Raw genomic sequence first — 18,419 nt, 5'->3', positions numbered from 1 at the left:
TTATATTATTTATATATTAAATTTAATAAATAAAACTAATTAATTTTATAATATATATTTATAATAATTGTATTATTGTATGAGTATAATAGAGAATGAAAAACTAGATTTTTGAAGTTTTTTTTTTTGTTGAAAATCGTCTCTTCAAGAGACAATTTCTCACTTTTTTTTTTCGAAATCGTCTCTTGACGATTTCTCAATTTTTATTTATTTATTTATCTTCAAAAGACAATTTTTCATATAAAAAATAGAATTTTAGAAATCGTATCTTGGAAATATAATTTTTCTTTATATAATTTTTTTAAAATGTTATAAATCATCTTTTGAAGATGCGATTTTAAAAGAAAAAATTTCCCTCTTTTCTACATGATAAATTTGGAAGTATTTTTCCTGTTACAATAATTTAAGAATTATTTTTTAAAACTATCATACTCTTATAAAAAAATCTCACATATCATCCCTTTTTTATGTAACATGGGGCCCATATTGAGAAATAATATTGTTGTTTTTCTTGGCATGTCAAGGTTGATCCTTATTATTATTTGTCAAGTTGGTACAGGTTATAGTTTTTGAACAATAATCATAGTTGTAGGACAATAGTTGCATTTCCAAGATGCCTTTTCTTTAAGGAACCGAGTTGTGTCATTTTTAAATGACTTCTCCTTCCATGGGGAAGGAAAAAGTCTCCACATTGAGACTGAGATGCTGGGGGAGGAGGAGCCATAGTTAAAAGGGTGGGAGATGGAGAGTGTTGGGTTGTCGCTTTTGATTAAATTGGTCATGTTGTTGCTCTAGTTTCTTAGATATTTTCCTCTCTGTCCGGTTGATCTACTTGGTGTAATGTAGATTGTTGTTCTTTTCCTACTAATAATGTCAAATTATAGGAGAAAATTATCCTAAAATACAAAAAATATTGTTGATACTATCTATGTTTTTTGAGAAGATAAATTTATCTTGGAACCCTAAATTGGGATAATTTTGAAATTATTTTTAATAACCTAAAAATAAAAATTAGTGCTAAAAGACCCTTGATAACACCCATCTTTTATCTTGAATCACAGCCTCTCCCACCAATTATTTGGTCAAGGCACAGCAATCCTATTCCACCACCAATTGCAGGGGCTCACTCTGTGGCACAGCAACAGATCTCTATTTAATTTAAAGACAAAGCATAACTCTCGTAATCACATTCATAGACTAAAATAAAACAAAAACAATATAAAGCCAAGTCTTAGACCAACAGAAATATAACTCCCGGACCATCCTAAATGACCTCAATGGTCCAAGCTTCTACTGGATCTGAATTCAAATAAATAGCTAGTATATTTATGTGTACTAAAGTCTGATGCTAGCTCCACTGCAGCTTTTGCTGATTTGAAGGTGATCCCAGTGGCCATTTTGTTCGTCGGTGACCAAGGCAAGGACGACTCATCTCTCTTCACTGTATGAGATTCAGTGATGACTGATGAGTTCACCAACTCCAGGTAATATGTTTGCTAATTGCAGAGACCATCTCTGGAAGCTACTATACTATTTCTTTGGTTGGTCCATTTTGATTGACTTGTTCCATGATATCTTGGATCAATAATGTCGTATTCAAGTGGGAAGAACCCCCTTCCTCTACTGCCATCTTTGCCAACTCCCCAAGCTTTCTAGCTCTTTCTCTTCTCTCTTCTCCTTCCTTTCCTTCATCCATTAACTTGTCCACAGCCTCCTTTATTTGATTCCTTTTCACCAATGCCCCAGCCTTCTCTTCCTCTCCCCACTGTACAATTACTTCTACTCCAATCCTCAGGACTTGGACAACCAGCTTCTCATTATAGAACTGCTCCGCAAACATTGGCCAAGTTATCATTGGAACACCACTGCAGATTGCTTCAATTGTGGAATTCCAACCACTGTGTGTTAAGAAGCCCCCTGCTGCTGGATGGGACAATATCAATACTTGAGGGGCCCATCCCCGGATTATGAGACCTCTCCCCTTGATTCTCTCTTCGTACCTCTCTTCCAGCAGCCATTCCTCTATTTCAAAGGAACAATCACTTTGTCTAATTATCCAAACGAATGGACGGTTTGATGCTTCTAAGCCCAAACCAATCTCTATGAGTTGTGAAGTTGAAAAGTGACATAGGCTGCCAAAGCAAGCATAAATCACAGACTTTGGCTTTCTGGAGTCGAGCCACTTCAAACACTGGTTTTCATCAATGGAGGTCTTGTTGCCTCTCCCAAACTTATCTGACATCTCTTTGTTACATAGAGAAACAGGCCCTATGCACCAAACTTTGTTCACCAATTTCTTGTACTCCAGCAAGTAGTTTGGCTCCAAATCCTCAAAACTGTTCACCACCACCCCTTGCGCCAAAATGGCTGTGGCTCTCATCTTCTCCACAAATCCCGAGCCATCTGAACTTGGTTGAAATCCTGGGGGCAACTGGGCCTTCGTAAATTCAATTTTATCAGGCATGCCCGGTACCTCAAACGGCTCTGAATCAGCTGCCACACTCTTGAGAACGTCGGAGCGCGCAATGTTTTTACCGCACAAGAGGGTGAAGCAAGAAATCCCATGGAAGACGAGCCATGGAATCTTGAACTTGACGGCAACATCCCGAGTCCAAGGAAGACAAACACTAGCAATTATGCAGCTAGGCGGCGGCTCCAAATGTCCAAGCAAATTTTCAAGAGGTTGTTGGAGCATACTCGATGCTAAAAAAAATTGTTTCTTCAAGTCCGGAGAGGGGATACTGTCCATGTTTTGGGCTTAATTGGGTCCAAAAATTAACATTTGGTCCATATAACATGCATATTTAAACCCAAGACCTAAACAAAGTATGAAAATTAAAATGAAGGATATTGTCTTTCATTAATCTCTAAAATATCCTTAACCCTTACATAGGTACAAGTGAATGTGAATTTCAATTTTTTTGTGTTTTTTTTTTCATTTTCTATTCTCTATTAAGTATTACTCATTTCTAACTTTTTTTTTTCTTCCAATCTATATTTCTATTTTACGTCAAATAAAAAGCAATAATGTTTTTTTGTTTTTCATTTTTAAATATATTGAATCTTTTTGCTCTTATTATAAGTAATGATAAAAATTTTGGGATTTATAATCTAAATATTTTTTATCTTTTTGTATTTATCTTTTAGTTTAATTTTCATTTTTTATTTTAAATTTATATTACCCTTTCATTTATATTTTTCTCTTATTTTTAATTATTTTTTATATTTTCTACATTAACCATATTTTAAAATTTTTTAAAAATTGACTATCACTTCACTATATATATATATATGTATATATCTTTTTACTTGAAAGGTAATAGAACATGTTTACCAAAAAAAAAAAATAGTTTTTTATTTTTTAAATAAATGAGTATAAATATATTAAAAGAATTAAAGATAATCTTAGTAAAAAATTTGATAAATATGATTATAATTTTAAATATAGATTCATTTGGATAAAATTTCATTAAAAAAAAAATAGTGGAAAGAAAGAACATTGCTAAAACTAAAAAAACAAAATATGCAATTACAAAATTTTGATGATGAAATTTAAAAATAAAATTGGAAACAATTCTTGAGTGAGAGAATTTGAGTTGGGAAAAAAATCTTTGAGTGGAAAAAAATGGGAAAGTTTTCAAAATCACTTGAAATCCTTAATAAAAAGTAGTGTTGTACACCCTTGTACAATTAATAAATTTGTCTTGTACAGTTAGTGTAATACCCTTGTACAATAACTTAAATTTCATACATCATCTCATTAATATCTAATAATAGGTCGGTTAACCATGTTTGCATTGGTTTGGTTTTAAAAAAAATAAAAATTATTGTATAATTTTGTTTTACAATCATCATAAATGACGTACCTATTCAAATGACTATATACAAGTTAGATAAAATGTATGAGATGAATGTATGCTTAACCAATGTGTGCAAGGAATGTCATTTATTCTCGGTTAGGAGAAATAAATAAACAAGTTTTTTATAATCACTTAAAATCCTTCATAAATAATAGTCTTGTATATCCTTGTACAATTAGTATATTTGTTATGTACACTTAGTGTAAATACCTTATACAGTGACTCAAATTCCATATACCCCATACTCAACGTGTAACCATAGGTAGGTTAACCATGTTTTCATTGGTTTGTTTCAAAAAATAGTAGAAGATGGAAAAACAAAATTTTGTCTCAAACATCATTAGTGGGATAACTATTCGAATTATCATGTGCGAATTAAATAAGTGCATAAGATGAGTGTGTAATAGAGGAATGTGTACCTTAAGATTGTGCAATCCTTAGATGACAAGACAAAAAAAAAAAAAAAAAAAAGTTGTCCAAAATTGATTAAAATCTTTCACAAAGAATAACTTTGTATACCTCTTGTATAGTTAAAACATTTGTTTTATACAGTTAGAACATTTATCTTGTCCAATTGAACATTTACCTTGTACAGTTAGTATAACACCCTTGTACAATGGTGCAAATTTCATCCATATGCATACATTATGTGCCACATATGATGTGTGAATCATGTTTCCAATGGTTTGATTTAAAAAATGATATAAAATGTAAAAACAAAATTTTTCTCTAAATATCATTATTAAGGTAAGTATTTGAATTGTTATATGCGAGTTAAATAAAGTACATAAAATAAAAGAATTTGTGGTAGGAGAACGTATAATCCTTAGATGACAAGAAAAAAAAAAGTTGTTCAAAATGTACAGTTTTGTACACTCCTTGTACAATTAGTGTAATAACATTGTATAATCGTATAAATTTCATATATATATATAAATTATATCCACATGAGTGTGTAAACTATGTTCCCAATAGTTTGACATTTAAAATAATTAAAACAAATAAAAAGTTATTTTATTTTATTTTCAATGCAAAATGTAATTAAAAATAAAACAGAAAATTACTTAAAAACTATTATTTAAGTCAAGTTTATTTATTTATTTCCTTTTATTTTTGGAAATAAAGAAAAAAGAATAAAAATTTATTTAACAATAAGAAATATGAATATAAGATCAGTTAAAAAATATCAAATTTATTTATTTATTTCATTTTACTTTTTGGAATTAAAGAATAAATAAATAAATAATTTATTTAACCATAAAAAATATTGATATAAGATATGTTAAAAAATAGAAATAACCCCAAATTTATTTACTTATTTCATTTTTTTTATTTAAATTAGAAACTAATTTATTTTAATATATTAAAATATGCACAATTGATTTATTACTTTGTTAAGTATGGATATATTAAAATTTTCTATTAGACAAAAAATAAAAAAATAAAAAAAATTAAAAAGAGTAATAAATATATATAATTTAATTATTTAATTATTTTTCATGTAAAAGATAGTCCCACAAAAAATACATAATTGATCAATTTCTTTGTTTAATTGTAAACATACTATATATTTTTATTTTATTATTAAAATAACTTATGAAAAATAATAGAAATGGATAATCAATGAATGAAATTTAATTATTTTTATTATTTTCATATAAAAAATAGTACTAAACAAGCTTTTCAATTTTATTTTTAAAAATAGTTTTCATTTTTTAATTAAATGTTTTAAAAAAAATAAAATATAAAAAATATAAATCATATAACTATTTTTTTAGAAAGTATTTTTTAAAATAGTTTTTGAACATAATTTTTCTTTATTTATAATTTAAAATAGAAAATAATGCTGATTTTCAATTTTTAAAAAAAAAATTAAAAACAATAAAAAAATCCAAATTATTAAAATAGAATTATTATAGTTGTATGAATAGTGGTGCAATAAAGACAAAAAAAACTTATATGAAAGGTCAATGGGTATTTTAGTCCATCACTATTTTATATCCTTAAAAGATAATATATAAAAATTTAAAGGATATATTGATCTTTTAATATCTTATATCATTTCCATCAATTATGGAAATTATATGGATCAAATGTTAATTTTTGGGCCTAGGCCAAAACACAATTCTCAGTGAAATGTTTGCGAATTGCAAAGACCATCTCTGGAAGCTACTATACTATTTCTTTGGTTGGTCCATTTTGATTGACTTGGCTCGTGACATCTTGGATCAACAATGTCATAGGGAAAAACCCCTTGCCAAGTTATCATTGGAACTCCACTGCAGATTCCTTCAACGGTAGAATTCCAACCACAGTGTGTTAAGAAGCCCCCTACTGCTGGATGGGACAATATCAATACTTGAGGTGCCCATCCTCGGATTATGAGACCTCTCCCCCTGATTCTCTCTTCGTACCTCTCTTCCAGCAACCGTTCCTCTAATTCAAAGGAGAAATCACTTTGTCTAATTATCCAAGCGAAGGGACGGTTTGATGCTTCTAAGCCCAAACCAATCTCTATGAGTTGTGAAGTTGAAAAGTGACATAGGCTGCCAAAGCAAGCATAAATCACAGACTTTGGCTTTCTGGAGTCGAGCCACTTCAAACACTGGTTTTCATCAATGGAGGCCTTGTTGCCTCTCCCAAACTTATTTGACATCTCTTTGTTACATAGAGAAACAGGCCCTATGCACCAAACTTTGTTCTCCAATATCTTGTACTCCAGCAAGTAGTCTGGCTCCAACTCCTCAAAACTATTCACCACCTCCCCTTGCGCCAAAATGGCTGTGGCTCTCATCTTCTCCGCAAATCCTGAGTCATCTGAACTTGGTTGAAATCCTGGGGGTAACTGGGCCTTCGTAAATTCAATTTTATCAGGCATGCCCGGTACCTCAAACGACTCTGAATCAGCTGCCACACTCTTGAGAACGTCGGAGCGCTCAATGTTTTTACAGCACAAGAGGGTGAAGCAAGAAATCCCATGGAATCTTGAACTTCACGGCAACATCCCGAGTCCAAGGAAGACAAACACTAGCAATTATGCAGCTAGGCGGCGGCTTCAAATGTCCAAGCAAATTTTCAAGAGGTTGTTGGAGCATACTAGATGCTAAAATAAATTGTTTGTTCAAGTCCGGAGAAGGGATACTGTCCATGTTTTCACGTCCTTAAGGCAAACCGGCTTGTTGGCAGGGAAATTGGAGAGGGATAAATTGGATGTTGAGATTGGAATGGATTGCCTGATCAATAATGGTCTTGAATTTGATCGCATTGAGGGGTGTGATAATAATGGTAATGGCTATGCCCCGAAGGGCGAGGAGTTTAGCCATGTCGGTGAAAGGAATGAGATGGCTTTGGGACATGAGAGAACCAGAAGGAAGTGAGGGTATGTAACGCCCAAGTTTTTTTTTTAAAGGGTAATTTAGGAAATTCATAATAATGATATTAGATTAATTAATTAATTAATTTAATAAAATGGAAGAGGGGTGAAAAAGTAATTTTACGAATAATACCCTAAGTATAAATAAAATTTTTTTTTCTTCTTGTTCTTTTCTGAATCGCATTCCTATTCGTAGAGAGTTTCCAGAGAACGTGAAGTTGAGATTAGATTTCAAGGTTTGAAGAACAAACCTCTATAGGTGAAGAGTAGATTTTCAGGATTATTTTCTCTCCAAAGTTTTTGAGGACTTCTTGTGAGGTAAGGAAAATTAATGCAGTTGTTAAATTCTTTTTTTTGAAACAATTTATATATATATACATTATTTGAAAACGTTTGAGTTATATTCCGTTTTATGCATGGATCAAACTTGTTTTGCATGAAAAGTATGTTAGAATTTTATATTATGTTTTTGACAAATAAATGTGGAGATATTATATGTTGTAAATTTGAATAAATGAAATAAATATTTGACTCTGGTTTGTTTGGCCCTTGTCAACGGGATATAATAGTTGACTTTTGACCCTTGTTAATGGGATATAATAGTTGACATTTACATTTCTTGGTGGGAAATGTAATTGATTTGAACCCCAGCCTCTAGGGGTTTCGGTTAGAGGTTACTAGTATTAGTAGTGTTTGGTTCCGTCCACCTTAAAGGAACAATTTGAGGCTAGCCACCCATTTGAAAAGTCTCACCTAACTGGACACCGTTTGATGTTTGATGACCAGAGTAAATAAATTATTGGAATGTTTTGATTGAATTTGTTATGAAATTGTTTGAATCAGAAATAAATGCATACAGTTAGAAATTTTGAATGTATTGGCAAAAAAAAAAAAAAAAATTTACTCACAGCTTTATAAAAATGATTGATTACAATATCTCCTATTTTTCAAGTGAGTTTGAAATATTTGATCCATGGACTGCATTAATGTTCCTTATTGGGTTGTGAGCTCATTCCCATTTGTTGACTACTTTTCAAGTACCCTTAGTTCGAGTGAGGAGTGATGGTTAGGTTGAGGAATGGTCATCATTAGAATTTGACTTAGGATTTTATATTGGATTTTGTTTAACTGTTAGTTGTGTTCATTTGGATCTTTTGGTATTTGGAAGTTATTTGGATATTGATCTTTCAAATTTTATGTTAGATTAAAGTTGAGTTTTGGAGATTTTAAAATTTGTTCTAGTACTTGAATTGTTTAAGTTTGCAAATATTTGGATAATGGATTTTGGATAGTGGATGTTTTAGTTTTGAAATTGAATTTTGAGGATTTTAAATTTGTTCCGCTACTCTGAACAGGTATTTGGTAATTGGTAACTTCCGATTACAAGACAATTGTTTGGGTCAGGTTACACTGTAAGCTTTCGGGTTTGAAGTGTGAAATGATCGTCAGGGTCTTAGGGCGTCACAGGGTAGTTGGATTGGGTGGCCATGACAGAAAACCGATCTTTAGGTTTGTGTGGCACTGGCAGATTTTAAAGTTGCTATAAACATGGAACATTTATAAGACCATGAGGTCCATGACTAGTAAATTAGGGTTATTTTTTTTTACTTCTCAATTTTATTTTTATTTTTTTCATTTGCTTTTTTTCCCTTACTTAATCTTTTACCTTTTTTTTTCTAAATAATTAATTAATTCCTTTTATTGTGCACTTTTTTTTTAATGTATATTTGGTTTTCCTTTTTATCCCTTATATAATTTTTTTACTTTTTTCACTTTTTCCTTCTACATAAAAAAATCATTTATGGTATAATTGTAAATAATACTGAACTTCAATTAGGATGACAACAGTGGGAAATCCATACCCTCCTCTCTCTGTCTTATACAAAAAATTTCAACTCTTTTCAATTTTTTATTTTTAAAATTTAAAATTTTATTAAAATTAAATATAATTTATAAATAAAGAAATATTATAAATATTTATAATTTATTTTTATAAAAAATAATATTTTATTTATATTAAAAAAATAAAAAAAATAATTAAAATAATTTTTTATTTAAAATTATATATAATCATGATAAGGTGGGGGTGGAACGTGGCGAGGTGGGGTTATAGGTCAACCTGTACTCCCAAGTCCTCATTAAAGGTAAGGTGGGACCGATACCTGGAGAAACTCGTCCCCATCCCTAACCTCAACTACTATTACTGTGCAATATGATGGTCGGTGAAATGACATGCTGCTACATTAAGTATTCAACGTCAAGTTTCAAGTAATAACGTTAAAAAAAATATATATATATATATATATTTATATTTATATTTATTTTCTATCTATATATACTTCACCTAGAAACTTGATCTGGTAACAATATATTGTGTGATTAGGCATGATGCTGATTGAACCAGAATTCCTAATCCTGAAGTCTAGTAGGATGGTCCAATCTCCCCAAATTAGTTGTTACTTAATTGGGTTTCCCTGGAGTTCAGAATTTGATTTTTTGGTAACATCCCTAATTGCCTATTCATGCCGAATGAACAAATTAACCAGTACGTGAATAGTTATGCCTTCTTTATTGCAATTTTATACTTTTTTTTTGTCTTGATTGATATTTTTCTTGTGCAAATCAAACATCTTCTTAGAATACACTTTATAAAATAATACATTGATTCATAAGGATACAAATTATTTTGAAAGTTGCGTAGAGAATATTCGGGGTCCCAATAATAAATTGAACGCATCAAAATAGAATACGAGGGCGTTACATTTGCATACAAAGTATAAGACAACTAGGTGACTTTGGCTTCATCGTAGAATTAAAAATGACAATGAAACTACTTTTTGTTCAAATACGTTTCTTATTACTCCGTCTCTAATAAAATGAGTTCACAAAAAGTATGTACAGATAAGACAAGAAGAGGAGTTAGATTTGAAGTTTGCTTAGGTATTAAGAAAATATAAATAAAAGAATATATATATCTGCGAAAAAAAAATGTATCTTTCAGGTGGGATCGGGACGGTGGTCACCCAGTCCGGCTCATTTCAAAATTTTATACGCGTTAAGTGGAGAAGGTCGGTCGGATCGTGAGCCACGCTGCCGCCCCTAGATAGAATGGCCACACCTATGAATTTTAATAGAACAGGGCTGAAGCATTCAATCCCTAACCAAACGTCGCTCTTCCCAAACACCCTACCCCTATGATCTCTCTCCCTTCCACCCCATGCCCCTCACCAGCTGAGAAACAGGAGTGGAAAGGGATTCTCTTCTCGTTGATCTTCAAATATGGGCTCCAAGTGGGAGTATTAATGGCAGTTCCGCAGTTGGTCATTGATTCGCAACAAAGGTGATGGAGACTGGAGATGCGTCGATCATGGTTCAATGAAAAAGGATCACAATTTTGCAGCGAGTAAAAACAAGGCCGCCGTGAATGGGAAGTTCAGGCAACAAGAGGAAAACAATAAATAATCACAACTTCCCACTGGGTATGTAACTGTGCCTTGCTCGTCCTTTTCTGCCACAATTTTTTTTTTTTTAATTTAAATTTGTAGAAAGATAGTATAGTATAAAATATTTACAAATTTGCAAATATGTTGTTATATTTGATTCTACACGAATATAGCGTACAATGTAAGTATTTAAATTCTGAGTTAATTTTCAAATATTTTATACTAATAACTTAATAGAATTAGGAATATTGTTCTTTTTATTATAACAATCTATCATTATTTTTAATACATTTTCAATCTATAGGGTTAAGGAACTCGTTGTTCTTAAGAACTGGTATGTCATCTTTTAAAATCATGCACTATACAATAGTTATGTATGTTTTATCTAAATACCTAATTACAAACATTTTTATAATTTTATTAGTCTCTAATCATTTTATCTTGAAGTACTTTTATTCTCTATACTTGATTGATCAAAATTTAGTTTGACTCTTTCATTGATTACAACGATTTATCGAATTAATTTTTCAACAACCTGGCATATTTTATGCTCTCCCTTTTGAAGGAAAGGGGTTGAGATTGTTATCACAAGATAGTATCTAAATTCTTTGAATTTATATATTTCTCATGATAATATCAACTTCTTTTTTTTATTGTAACAAGACTGTTAATTTTTTTTAATTAATTTTAAAATTTTTGTATGCTATTTGAAGTCAAAATAAGAATTCATCTTCATATGTAAAGGTGTGAGGCAATTGAACTTGATGTGATTGCAAATTCCTCTAATATAAGAGCGTTTTCTAAAAATATAATCAATAATTTTAATAGTATAATCGCATAAATAACATATATTGGTAATTTCAATACTTCTAACAATTAGATACTCCCAACTAGTGAGAGCTGATTTAACGATCAATCATAAGAAGAATTTTATTTTTGATATAAGACTCAACTTCCAAATCTAATGTAGAATTTTGGATCTATGGTGTGTCAAAGGTTTTCTTATACCTTATATTGCTAATATAAGGGTGACTTAGGAAAATCCAAAAAAAAAAAAAAATCCTATAATAGGTAGGAGAGGATGAAATAGGAATCGCTCTAATATTGACTCAACTTTAGAACCTTTGATGAGAAAAATGTGTAGGCTTCAATTTGGGTGGGTTTGTCGATTTGTTTGATTCAAGTTGATGCTTATTGAATTTTCGATCCAAATTTAATTCGGATGGGTGTTTTAAGTTCCAATTAATAAATAATTAATTCTTTTAAAAAATTTATAGGTATTATTAGTTGCATTAACAATTAATTTATGATGATGGAATATCAAAATTACATAATTTATCATAATTTTAAATTTATTTATTTTTATTTAGCAAATTTTAGGATTTTGAAACCAAAATATGGTTTTTTTTTTTTTTTTAACCAAAAATTATGTTGAGTTAAACCTAAGTTTCTTTCTAGGAATTTTCTTTTTGTGAATGCTAGAGTATAATTGATTGTTCCACCCTAGAAAAAACCTAATGCTTTTATATGCGCTTGTAAGCTTGATAGTGACTACTCAATTAAAAATATACTGATTGGTGTTGGGCACCGTGGGCCTATGCTTTGGTGGTCATGACTAATGAGATTGAAGGCATAGCAGGCCATGAAAATGACAAATAGAAATAGGATTTTGGTGCCTTTACCAATTCATTGCTGGAGAGTTGGTGGTGGCGTGGCCTTTTGTGTTGTCTTTGAGTGGAATCAGGAATCCTAGCCTCACATTTTTGGGTTTCTAGAAGGGGTTACCGGCCAGTAGCGCTCCATTTCTTCCATCTTGATGCAATTCTTCTTGGACATGGACTCACGCATTCACCAAATATAACGCAACCTTTTACAAGTTAATCAGGAGATTCACGACACATGCTAACCTATTTCCTGTCATTCATGTTCAATTTGTCCTCATTTTTTTAATCTATCAAGAAAATTTTCCTCCTAGCCACATGCTATGAAACCAAATTGAAATCAAATATGTTTTCGGTCCTAAGACTCCGCTTTAAACCAAGTTCAACGCAACAAAGGAGATTTTGATAAACTAATTGTTTTTTAATATTTATCAAAATATGATAATTTAAAATTATTTTAAAGTTCTTTTAATTGTTTGTTTTCCTTTTAAATGCCAGTAAAAATGGTATTAGCTCAACTTTAAATTACTTTTCGAGTTATTAATCTTTCTTATTCTTACCATTCTTGATTGAACTTTCTTCGATGACATGTTATTCTTATCATTCTTAATTGAACTTTCTTCGATGACATGAGATGTATACTCATTTTATATCTATTTAAAGGTTAAATTCTAAGTAGTGTGATTAGACATGTTATTCTTATCATTCTTGATTAAACTTTATTCGATGACATAAGATATATACTTATTCTATATCTTAAATTCCAAGTAGTGTAATTAGACAGATTAGATAGAGTCCAAAAATTTATTTGTAAAATAATTTTAAAAAATATTTTAAAAATTATTTCTAAATCCATAACATTTTTAAGATATTCTTGAAAGTTATTTTTTTTTTTTAAGAAATATGAAAATTGTGTGTTTGCTTCCTTCTAATTGTTCATTTAAAAAAAAAAAATTCCTCATAAAAATACTAATGATTCAACTTTAGACTATTTTTCAAGATATCGATCTTTCCTATTCTTATTATTCTTAGTTGAACTTTCTTCTTGACATGAAATTGATACTCATTCAATATCCATCCAAAGGTTAAGTTCCAAGATTAGATAAGTGTCTAGAAAATTTGTCGTTGAAGTAGAATTGGTAAAAGAATTGAAAAAAACTATTATTATCTGTCCCTATGTAACCTGAGACCAAAAAACATGGTTGAGTGACAATGTGTATAATGCCACTAGACCAGGTCATTTAACCATATTTCTTAAATTTGAAAGTTGGGTCCAACCACTAAAGTATGTATCATGTGGGACAGATCTGATTGGAGGTGGTATTGGATTTGTTGATGGCGTCCTAAATTACCTACTCACCCTGCTCGTGCTTCATGGACGTATCAACCAACAAATTCCTGGAGGTACAAGATCAGAATGAATCACGTTAAAGGTAAGGGAATTACTATAATATTCTTAATCATCTACTGGTGTTTTCTTTATACAAATCAAACTTGCGTGAAACATACTTCATACAAATATTACATTGATAGGTAGCAACTGAGTCAAAATTATCAAATTCATATAAAAAGTTGTGACAACTATTTGGTGAAAGTTATTTTACAGGAATGATATTTAAAAACTTTATCGACTAGATATGGTGATGAAGTAAGTACAGGTAAAAGTATGTTTATTTGTAAAAAATAAAAAAATTAAAAGAAAATATCATAAGATAGGAATTCGATTTTATAAAATTCAAATTTCATACGTCCATCTAAAAAATAATTTAGACCGAAAGAAAACAAATGAACAAAAAGAAGGCGGAGTCCAAAAAAAACACTAAGCGTGTTGACTAAGTCAACCAAGCCAAAAAAATTGAAGTCAAGTCATGGAAGCCGAAGTCTACCTCAGAATGCGGTGGGGAGGCCCATCCACCGTTTTGCACGCAATCGTCCAATGAGACTTGAGACTTCAAAGTTCAAATAATTGATCAACATATGCACTCGGTTCAAGTCCATCCACCGTTTCGCACGGAAACGTCAGTGGCTAAGTGGGCAGGGGGGTCAACCGTCCCACACCGGCAAGTGGATGATTCACCCTACGTGTATGTACTAATCCAACAATGAATTCTGACCTCTTCCAAATGCCTCATTTCCATGCAGACTAGCATTACCTGCCCAGAAGACTTTCTAAGTCAGTAGGCAATAACAATCACTCCTAATTTACAACAACCTTCAACATTAACAAAAGCCGCATTGCATTTGCAGTGAAAGTTCCAGCAGAGACCAATTTTGTGCTCTCTTCTGATTATGTAATAATCAATCATGCTTTATCTTGAGTATGTTGTGATGATAGCAGTAAATAGACAGATAATTTATAAATTCATCCCCCTCTATAGTCTAATACGCATATCTATTGACTTGTCAATCGCACAGCAAATTTGAGTCAAGTCGTTGATCTAGAAACAAAGGAGACTCTGTCAAAGGTCAAGCTAACGCGGAGAAATTGAAAGCAAAAGCAAAGCATTGCTGCATCCACCTTCAAATTCTAAACACAAAGTGCATATTCCATTGTGGCGAACTAGTTTTACGGACTGCAATGGCATCAACATCCAACCAGCTTCACTTCGTTTTGGTCCCGTTACTGGCACAAGGCCACATGATCCCCATGATAGACATGGCAAGGCTATTGGCTGAGCGGGATGTTGTGGTAAGCTTGATCACCACCCCTTTTAATGCCTCCAGATTCGAGAACACCATCCACCGAGCCGCTGATGCCGGGCTTCCCATTCGGCTAGTTCCAATCCCATTTCCGTGCCGAGAGGTTGGACTCCCCCCGGAGTGTGAGAATCTTGACATCGTACCTTCAAGGGACCTTATCAGGAAATTCTATAGTGCTATGGATAAGCTACAGCAACCATTGGAACACTACTTGCAACAACAGAAGCCCCCTCCCAGCTGCATAATTTCGGATAAATGCCTTTCTTGGACATCTGGCACAGCTCGAAAGTTTGGGATACCGAGGCTTGTTTTCCATGGGATGTGCTGCTTCTCGCTTTTAAGCTCCCATAATATTTGGCTTCACAATGCCCACCGTTCTGTGCTTTCGGATTCCCAGCCATTTGTGGTGCCCGGGATGCCTCAGAAGATTGAGATAAAAAAAGCCCAGCTGCCAGGAGCTTTTGTTACCTTGCCAGACCTGGACGATATTCGGAACCAGATGCGGGAAGCTGAATCAACAGCATATGGAGTGGTGGTGAATACTTTCAACGAGCTGGAGCACGGCTGCGTGGAGGAGTATGAAAAGGCTATAAAGAAAAAGGTTTGGAGCATAGGACCGGTTTCTCTAAGTAACAAGCATAATTTGGACAAGTTTGAGAGAGGAAACAAAGCTTCAATAGATGAGAAGCAGTGCTTGGGATGGCTAGATTCAATGAAACCAGGGTCAGTTGTTTATGCCTGCCTTGGTAGCCAATGTCGTTTGGTTCCAGCGCAGTTGATAGAACTTGGTCTGGGTTTAGAAGCATCAAAACAGCCGTTTATTTGGGTAATCAAGACAGGAGAAAGATTTTCAGAGCTAGAGGATTGGCTAGTGGAAGAGAGGTTTGAAGATAGAATCAAAGGGAGAGGACTTGTGATCAAGGGTTGGGCCCCTCAAGTTTTGATTCTGTCCCATCCAGCCATTGGAGGGTTCTTAACCCATTGTGGTTGGAACTCGACAGTAGAAGGGGTGTGCTCTGGGGTGCCAATGATAACGTGGCCGTTATTTGCTGAGCAGTTCTTGAACGAGAAACTTATTATCGAAGTTTTGAGGATTGGAGTTAGCTTGGGCGTTGAGGTCCCCGTTAGATGGGGAGATGAAGAGAGAGTTGGGGTTTTGGTGAAGAAATGTGAAGTGGAGAAGGCTGTAGAGACATTGATGGATGGAGGAGAAGAAGGTGAAATGCGGAAAAAGAGGGCAAGAGAACTTTCAACGTCAGCAAGAAGAGCCATGGAAGACGGAGGATCTTCTCACGTTAACATGTCAATTTTGATCCAGGATATCACGAAGCTACAATCCACTCAGGAGAACAGCTAAAACCCTTGCAGGAGAAGCTCTCTAACTTGCATGAAAGCCACTTCCCTTTCAAATAAAATTGCAAGTGCAAAGCCCTATGGTATCAATGGGTTCAACTTCAGACGATGTGGAAGAGAACACGAGGAGTGGAAGTCAGATTTACCAGAAAGGTGAAGGCGCGTATGAAAGAGAAGAAAGAAATTCCTACTCCTTTTTTTTTTTTTTTGTGTGTGTTTTATAATGTTTTTTGAAGTGACTAATAAATCACGCAGCTCACACCGGGCATAAGTATAAAGCCATGATCCCACACCCCAGCTGCCAAAGCTTCAACAAACTTGTAACTGAAAGTGATGTAAACTCTTTTAGAGGACAAAAAAAAAGAATGTAATTGTACTTTTGGTGCATGATTTACCTACATGTTGGTGCTAGAACCCTAAAGTTAGGTCGTCGAATGATCAGATCCAACAATACTTCCTCCTTGAAGTGGTGACTGACCTGTTCTCCAATCGCCTGCTTCAGCTGCTGGACACTTGCGTAACTGGAACTCTGATTACCCTATTCAAGAGGGGCAAGACGAGGCCAAACAAAAGGTTAAGAAGAATGGATAGATCTACGGCCTAAAGTGGGAGATGAAGGGTGGAATGGGGAAATATGAGATATTTCAAGACTTATCAATTGTATTGAGTTTCTATCCTTTGCAATCTTCTCTGTAGTAGTGGAATTGTCTTTCATATATGGATATGTAAGAATGATTAATTACATTATGGTAAAATTCCGTGGACGTTTGTGTATGGATAATTTTATCTTTATGTTTTTACATTAAAATATTTGCATTGAAGCTTCTGTTAGCACAACAAACTAGTTTCAGAGCCATGGTTAAAGATTTTTAAAAGAGTTAAAAAGAACATAATACAAAAGAAGATTACAAAAGGAATATTAGTTAAAAGTAGAGTTAATTGTTCTATGATCAAAATATGATACAAGAAGCATGTTTTCATTGTCCATAATAACTATAATTTCTCTTATAGATTTATTACATCTTGAAAGGTAAAAATTATAAAGCGCCTTAATAATTTAAATTGTAGCATACAAGGGGATCATGGTATATGATAGGACCTTGGTGCACAAAGGAACCATGGAATAAGAAGAGAGCATGACACACAAGAAAGTTATGATGTGGTGTAAAGATTTGGTTTAGGTAAGTTTTCTTTACCAAGAAAAAGAAAGATGAAATTAATGGAATTTGATTGAAGGATTGTTAGAAAGTGTTTTAAATTTGTAATTAGTATAAATTCATTTAAGGAATACCATTTAAAATATATTATATATTCATATGTCACTGTAAAATTAGATTTTCTTATAGAATAATGAGAATTATTAAAAATAATTTTATAAATAGTTTACATCATGAGGGTAAAAGGTTATAAAATGGATATGAGTTTGTGAAAATTATATGTTATAGATAAAAATATAAGGAAGAGTAAGCGACACCCAATTGAGCGAGAGAACTCCTGATTCAAGGTATAAAAATGAAAAGTTGAAATGAGATGTTTCATGGCCAAATAGTTGTATCTAGTTTGCATCATTTATAATATTCTCTATATATGTATAGTGGAATGATTTCTCTCATACGTGGATATAGGTGTAGTTAGCTAAACCACATTAATACCTCATGCATCTTTGTGGATGAGTGGTTTTACCTTAGTGTTTTTGCATTAAGATATTTTCATTGTAACTTCCATCGCTACAATAAGAGTCAATTCCCTCCCCATGAAAGGAACCTTTTGGCAATTGGGCAAATAGCTCTACTATCACACGGGCGGCGCCTTGGATGCCACAGTTAGCTTGACATTTATTGCTAAGGCTTGTGTTAAGCGACTGACTGATTAGGAATGTTTGTCGTTGATGGGATACGTCCTTGACCATGCGTGCATCGACTCTATTATTCCACATGATCACAAACAATTCTCTAATGGTTGTTAGAAACTTTTGGCTTTTCTAGTTTGCAAGTAGGGCATTAAAGTGGTGTGCTTTCTCTTCATCATC

The 18,419-nt window shown here is 32.7% G+C and overlaps 2 protein-coding genes across 2 annotated transcripts; one reads left to right on the top strand and one right to left on the bottom strand.

Moving 5' to 3' along the window:
* Positions 1-1,525: 1,525 nt before the first annotated feature.
* On the bottom strand, positions 1,526-7,236 carry LOC100262269 (UDP-glycosyltransferase 73C3). The gene is given in 3 exon segments (XM_059739373.1): positions 1,526-2,757; positions 6,081-6,844; positions 6,846-7,236. Coding segments are annotated over 3 exon segments (2,367 nt in total). The 5' UTR covers positions 7,217-7,236.
* Positions 7,237-10,249: 3,013 nt separating this feature from the next.
* Positions 10,250-16,786, top strand: LOC100267430 (UDP-glycosyltransferase 73D1-like). The gene is made up of 3 exons (XM_002265221.4): positions 10,250-10,712; positions 13,643-13,770; positions 14,753-16,786. Exon 3 carries the CDS (start codon positions 14,916-14,918, stop codon positions 16,392-16,394), a length of 1,479 nt encoding a protein of 492 aa, XP_002265257.1. The 5' UTR covers positions 10,250-10,712; positions 13,643-13,770; positions 14,753-14,915; the 3' UTR covers positions 16,395-16,786.
* The last annotated feature ends 1,633 nt before the right edge of the window (positions 16,787-18,419 follow it).

This window comes from Vitis vinifera, chromosome 8, assembly GCF_030704535.1.
Source record: "Vitis vinifera cultivar Pinot Noir 40024 chromosome 8, ASM3070453v1".
Classification (NCBI taxonomy): Eukaryota; Viridiplantae; Streptophyta; class Magnoliopsida; order Vitales; family Vitaceae; genus Vitis; species Vitis vinifera.
The sequence above is the reverse complement of the archived record's forward strand: the minus strand, read 5'-3'. Positions and strand labels throughout refer to the sequence as shown.

Excerpts from the sequence above, each read along its gene's own strand:
- LOC100267430 (XM_002265221.4), top strand. The coding sequence starts at position 14,916 with ATGGCATCAACATCCAACCAGCTTCACTTCGTTTTGGTCCCGTTACTG.